General features: G+C 46.4%; 2 protein-coding genes across 2 annotated transcripts in view; both read left to right on the top strand.

Moving 5' to 3' along the window:
- Positions 1–487: 487 nt before the first annotated feature.
- LOC123047069 (endonuclease 4) lies at positions 488–3,952 on the top strand. The gene is made up of 8 exons (XM_044470564.1): positions 488–774; positions 891–1,062; positions 2,343–2,435; positions 2,750–2,889; positions 3,005–3,097; positions 3,179–3,249; positions 3,391–3,461; positions 3,586–3,952. The coding sequence occupies exons 1-8, from the start codon at positions 664–666 to the stop codon at positions 3,705–3,707; spliced, it is 873 nt and encodes a 290-aa protein (XP_044326499.1). The 5' UTR covers positions 488–663; the 3' UTR covers positions 3,708–3,952.
- Positions 3,953–5,605: 1,653 nt separating this feature from the next.
- LOC123047068 (endonuclease 4-like) overlaps positions 5,606–6,985 on the top strand; it is a 5,254-nt gene continuing 3,874 nt past the window's right edge. Inside the window, exons 1-2 of the mRNA XM_044470563.1 lie at positions 5,606–5,762; positions 5,885–6,056. Coding sequence (XP_044326498.1) covers positions 5,652–5,762; positions 5,885–6,056 — 283 coding nt within the window. The 5' untranslated portion in view covers positions 5,606–5,651. The remainder of the gene's footprint in view (positions 5,763–5,884; positions 6,057–6,985) is intronic.

Here is a 6,985-nt window from a genome sequence, read left to right as displayed (position 1 = left end):
TGTGGCATTGAGTTCTCTTTGTTTTTGTTTTCGCTCCTCTTGCGAGCTATAATGGAGCTAAGATCTTATTATTTTTTGAACTTTTTATTAATAATATGGCTGCATGCACTTTTCAAATGCAGAGGCCAGGGTGAGCCTTCTTTTCCAAAAAGTACCACACTCGAGAGAAAAAAAATTCTTCTTAGCTATGTGGGTTCTTGAGGAGAGGATTGTCTAGGCCAGCTCGCAGGTGTTGACACGTGTCTGGACGACGGCAGATCGGCCGCCATTTGCCGCGGAGCTAGCGGACGGCGACCAGAGCGGATGGCGACCAGAGTTTGTTGCGTGCTGCACATGTGAAACACGGCGACATAGTTGCACATCATGGCTGCAAAGCTGGGGGGAGGCGCAAGCAACCCCATCCATTAGTCTCACATGGAATGGAAGTACCGCTCCCTTGAAGGCTTCAAACTCCTCCGGTCATAAACGCATCGCGGATCAGAACAAGGAATCTTCCAAGTCCAAAACCCGGCCATCGGTTGGCCGGTGGCCGTCTGTATAAATAGGGGAGCAGTACACAACGCACATGAGACAAGGAAGGAAAGCAACACAATTACACAACACTACTGAAAGACACGAAGAAGCAGAGAGAGAGAGGGCAAATTAAGCTCGAGGTAAGCTAGGATGGGGTTGCTGCTGCTGCTTCACGTCGTCCTGGCCGCGGCGGCGGCGGGAGCCCCAGCGGCGCAGGCGTGGGGCAAGGAGGGGCACTACATGACCTGCAAGATCGCCGACGTACGCGAACCACCCACCGATCATCGTCCGACGCGATCGATCGATCAATTCTGCTGTACGTATCTACGCCGTTGAGCTAGGTAAGCTGAAATGAAGTGGATTTTTTCTTCGTGCAGGGTTTCCTGACGAGCGGGGCGTCGGCGGCGGTGAAGGAGCTCCTGCCGTCGTGGGCCAACGGCGAGCTCGCGGAGGTGTGCGCGTGGGCGGACAAGCAGCGCTTCCGGTACCGGTGGTCCAGCCCCCTGCACTTCGCCGACACCCCCGGCGACTGCAACTTCAGCTACGCCAGTACGTACGCTCTACCATGCCATGCATCATGCTTGTTCTGAATCTGAACCAACCTGCCAGCCATGCATGCCTCCGTCTACAATTTCAGCTGTTCTAGGTTTCACCCATGCACACAGGAAAAAGAAAACACTTGTTTTTGTAACTCACATAAGAAGAAAACACTTGTTTAGATTTTTTTTTACTGACCTAGTGACAGCGGCATGTCGCGATCGGAGGTTAAGGCGCGCTTTGACTTTGAGCCCATACGTGCTTACTTAGAGGTCCATCCCGGCACGTTATTTGCCGTGCTCACATTACTTGCGTCCACCTATTCGAAACATGCTACTGAAGCAACCGGTCCATTTTTCTTTTAGCATCAATACAGACACAAGCGCTTATATACACGCGCATACACTCATCCCTATAAATCCACACACGTACATTCTATCCCTATGAGCACCTCCGAAAGACTGAGCAGCAACCGTTCCGTCTGTTTGGTCAGTTGTGGTTACAGCTAACTGCGCCATCATCGTTCAGATAAAAAGGCTGGCATATGCCAACAGTCGCCCTCTTTGATGGATCGGGTCTCTCGTCTATTATTTGGGGCGAGTCATTATCAGCTTCACTGGACGGTGACATGCCTGGCGTCTAAAGGCAAGGGGAGGTTGTTTGATGAAGTAAACTGAGTTTTTCTTGCGCGGCAGTACTTATCTCTACAGGAGAGGTGTCTAATTAAGTCTCTATACTATATACATAAGTATCGATGCTTAAGAAAACGGGTTTATTTTTCTATGTACCTTGCATTGTATACAAGGCCTACGTACATAGGTTTGCTTGGGCAGGAAAGTTGGTAGTGCTGGAAATATTAGCACCTTTTCAACAACAAAAATGCTACACTTACGTAAAAGTCTACATACAGTTACGTAATTAGCCTAACTATTAATCCCTCCGCCCCCCTGATTCCAACTGGGTGGGGCCCCTCTCATAATTTCCTCCAACTGAAAAAAGCCACCTAAGCCATTACGTTACTTTACGTTTGATTACTACGTAGGTGTAGCATTGCTCTTTCAACAAGTAGCACGCCCTCCTGAGCGGCCGACTGAGAGAGTAAGAGGGCATGCACGACAAGCTAATGTTTCACATGTTAGAGTTTCACAAGCAAGAACAACAACAAATAAAGCCCGGCACGTAAATACGTTCTTTTTATTACACGCAAGGAGAAGAAGAAGAAGAAAAATCCAGAATTCTGCACCTGTCTTATGTCATGCTTCGATGCCCCTACTGATTTTGATTTTGGGCAGGGGACTGCCACGACACCAAGGGGAACAAGGACGTGTGCGTGGTAGGAGCTATCAACAACTACACCGCCGCGCTGGAGGACCCCTCCAGCCCGTGTAAGTACTCTCTCCATTCACAAATATTACTCATTCCGATGTTTTATTACTCCCTCCGTCCGAAAATACTTGTCATCAAAACAAGTATTTTCGGACGGAGGGAGTATGTTGTAATGTAACTTTTTTTCTCAGTTTGATGTATATAGACGTGTTTTATTGTGTTTGTTCATTCATTTCAGTTTGTATATAGTTGATACTAAAATATCAAAAAAAATCTTATATTTGTAAACGGAGGGGGTAGTACAGTACGTGTACGTCGTATCATTTTCCGCTCGGATGGTATTGTGTACTGAGCATAGGACGTACACGTGCAGATGATCGGACGGAGAGCCTGATGTTCCTGGCGCACTTCGTGGGCGACGTGCACCAGCCGCTCCACTGCGGCCACGTGGACGACCTCGGCGGCAACACCATCAAACTCCGCTGGTACAGGAGGAAGAGCAACCTGCACCACGTACGTACCACTGACAGTTCCGATCGATCACCATTTAGACTTATTAGACCCACTGATCGATCTGTATTAACTGTTCACTGTCTAATCAAACGTTGCTGCTGTCTTTCCAAACTAGGTGTGGGATTCAGACGTGATCACACAGGCCATGAAGGACTTTTACAACAGGGACCAGGACACCATGATCGAGGCCATCCAGCGCAACATCACCGTAAGCTACCTACCAATTGCAGTCCATCGCCTCAGCTTAATTTCAGCCCGAGTAATCCCTCACTACGTTGATGTCCTGCAGGAGGTCTGGTCCAGCGAGGAGAAACAGTGGGAGGCGTGCGGCAGCCAAACCAAGATCACCTGCGCCGAAAAGTAAGCTCCGAGATCACGATGATGATGAGCCAATCCAACTGCAAAACTGAACTTGTATAAACTTGTACATTTTTTAGAGGAAAGTATAAACTTGTATATATTCAGCGGCTGGGTCTGACGGCTGAGAATGGTCGAATGCAGGTACGCCAAGGAGAGCGCATTGCTGGCCTGCGACGCGTACGAGGGCGTCGAGCAAGGCGACACCTTACGAGGTAGGCGCTGTACGAGATTAATAGGACTAAAACCATGTGTTTCTTGTGTAAACTTGATTAGTGGTTGGTTATGGTAGTTCTATTGCAACAAGTGTGACGAGATCTTTTCGAAACTGGACTGCAGACGACTATTACTTCCGGGCGCTGCCGGTTGTCGAGAAGAGGATCGCTCAGGGGGGCGTGAGGCTGGCGGTGATCCTTAACCAGATCTTCAGTGGGAAGAATAGTAGGCTGCAGAGCATCTGATTGATATACTGTAGTAGTAGAAATTAAGGAAGCGGCTACACAAAAATCACGAATTCACGATTGAATTTGTTATCAGTCCACCAAAGCGGCTTAGACTCGCTGCTGCTGCGGCAAATCATTTGTATTTGTATGTATGCATGTATGTATCTATGCATGCATATGGTGTTGTATTTATTGACACCATTGTATCATCTTCATTTCCTCCGTGGGATAATACTAGTTATCTAACCTTCTTGTGATTGTAAGGCTATTTTCTTACATCAAAGTATGTGTACATTAGTACCTGTTGGATAGATTGGTTTGTTGTTCAAGCAAACTCAGAAAAAACGTGGCACTAACCCAGCCTTGCATCCAGAGTTGGAGAGACGTGCGAGTTTGCGCCATCTCTGTGGTCGCATGAGCTCAGCGCTGCGTTCCCTTCCCTTGCATCGCCCGAGCCTGGCTGGCGGGAAACGGCCGAATCGGTGGTTCCTAACGGCCTGGCTGAGGGTTGCTTTAAAGTTCGTGTTATGCAAGTCAAATAGTGAATGCAGGCAAACAAACAACTCAATTTCGTTTTGGGCCGACCTGATTGGGCTCTATAGAGGCAACCAAACACATCCATTATCTATATTCATAAGCTCTTCACACACAGGACGCAGCATACAAACTATATATATCCCCATAAGAAGCTTTAGTTCCACTTTAATATCAATAGCTTGACACCATATATAGAGTATTTTCCTGTTACCAGTTCAAACTATACTATATATAGAGTATTTTGCTGCTAATGTTAGTAAATAAATGCTACCAGTTCAGACAAAAAGCAGGTATCCATCCCTATATCGTATTGTTCAGCGATGTGATGCTCTGGTTGCAACGATTATGCAGTCCATTCCCCTTAATATTCAGTTTAGGAGGATGCTTATTGGCGACCGGTGGGAAGCATGGCTTCATCTGGTGAGTAGACTGATGGAGGTTCAGCTAGCTCATCAGCCCGATCAGTTGTGTTGGAAGCTTACTAGGTCTGGAGAATTCACAGTCAAGTCGATGTATATCGATGTGATCAACTCTAGTGTTATTCCTAGTTCCAAACATGTATGGAAAGTCAAGGTTCCTTTGAAAATTAAAGTGTTTATGTGCTTTGTACATAAACAAGTCATTTTAACAAAGGATAATTTGGTTAAGCGCAACTGGACAGGATCTACTAGGTGTAGTTTCTGTGATCGGGACGAAACTATCAAACACCTCTTCTTTGATTGTCCGTTTGCGAGAGTGTTGTGGCTCACGGTACAAATTGCCTTTAACATTACTCCTCCGAATTCGGTCAGTTCGTTATTTGGAACGTGGCTTGTTGGGATAGAGTCCGAAACAGCTAGACACATTCGCGTAGGAGTATGTGCGTTGTTATGGGCAATTTGGAATTGCAGAAATGATTTGGCTTTTAAAAGAACAACAACTATTCATTTTTCGCAGGTTTTATTCTGAGCTACTGCGTTGATCCGTATGTGGTCCTTACTCACTCCGACGGAGGCCAGGGAGCGTTTGGTTACTGGATCTGTCCGGTGGAAGACGGTAGCGCGGGATATCTTGAACCGGTTTGGATGACGGTCATGTAATAGGATAGGCGATTGGTTTACCTATCTTTGTTATGTCGGCCGGTTGTGGCTTTTGGTCCTTTTGTTTTTGGCGTTGTGGCTCTTTGTGAGCTAGCCATTTATTTGTTTTCAGACTTTAAGACCTTGTTGAACATCTTTATTTTTCTATAAATGTGGCCGTATGCATCGTTCTGATGCAGAGACTGGGGAGTCCCCTTTTTTAAAAAAAAAAGACAAAAACAGAACGCGGCCATGGGTTGGCCGGTGGTTGTTTGTATAAATAGGGAAGCCCTACACACACAAGGTAGAGACAAGACGGAGAGCAACACAACTACAAGACACGAAGAAAGAGAGCTAAGCTAGGACGATGGGGTTGCTGCTGCTGCTTCACGTCGTCCTGGTCGCGGCGGCGGTGGGAGCCCCAGCGGCGCAGGCGTGGGGCAAGGAGGGCCACTACATGACCTGCAAGATCGCCGACGTACGTAAACCACCACCGACCCGTCGTCTGGCCCCAGCACTAGTGATCGATTCCATCTGTTTTCAGTTTTCACCGGCGCCGGCCGTAGAGGTCAACTCAGCTCATGATGTTTATCAATGCAGGGTTTCCTGACGAAGGAGGCGTTGGCGGGGGTGAAGGCTCTCCTCCCGTCGTCGGCTAAAGGCGAGCTCGCGAAGGTGTGCTCGTGGGCAGACAACCAGCGCTTCCGGTACCGGTGGTCGAGCCCCTTGCATTTTGCGGACACCCCCAAAGACTGCAAGTTCAGCTACGCCAGTACGAACCCGACCTCTCTCTCTCTCTCTCTCTCTCTCTCTCATGCAGTCATGCTTGCTCCAAATCTGCCTAATACTCCCTCCGTTCCTAAATATAAGTCATTGTAAAGATTTAACTATAAACCACATACAGATGTATATAGATGCATTTTGAGTGTAGATTCAATCATTTTGCTCCGTATGTAGTCCATAGTGAAATCTCTACAAAGACTTACATTTAGAAACGGAGGAAGTACCATGCATGCATGATGCATCTACACAATCTCAGCTGTTGCTTAGTTTTATCCTTACGGCATAAAGCACTTGGTTTTACTTTTAGCTCCAAAAAAAAGGATGCTAATAGGGTGCATCGATTGCTCTCCCGAGATCCCAATGCGACTAACCGTTCACGCGCTGCGCCGTTCGTGCATCAAGCAAACCCCCCGCCCCTATCTGTTTCTTCATCCTTACCACGCTACCTGATCTATGGTGTACAAAATCTACATAAAGTTTCCATGTGAACTTTACAAAAAGATTGCCATGTGAGCAGTACAAAAAAATTCGGAAGTTGTTATGTGACCGGCAAATACATTTGTAAAAGTTGACATGATTGTGTAGAACAAATTATCTGAAGTTGTCATGTGGCGATTACAAAATGTCTACGGACTGCCATAGTTTTAGCAAACACAAAATAGTAATATTTGGCTACATTGGGTTTTTTTTGGAATTTTTTGGCTACATTAGTCATGATCTAGAGAGCAAAACAATTGTAGAGTTGCCATATGACCAGTACCACAAATTTAATATATCTTCCGTGAATTATGAAATGAATTTTGTAAAATTTGCCATGATATGTAAAAATGATGATGATGTATGAATAGATGCCATGGGGTTATATGGTTGCATTCTATGGTTAAAAAAAGAGAGTTCATGCACAAAACATAGAGAAGT

The sequence above is a fragment of the Triticum aestivum genome, chromosome 2B, assembly GCF_018294505.1.
Source record: "Triticum aestivum cultivar Chinese Spring chromosome 2B, IWGSC CS RefSeq v2.1, whole genome shotgun sequence".
NCBI lineage: Eukaryota > Viridiplantae > Streptophyta > Magnoliopsida > Poales > Poaceae > Triticum > Triticum aestivum.
The sequence above is the reverse complement of the archived record's forward strand: the minus strand, read 5'-3'. Positions and strand labels throughout refer to the sequence as shown.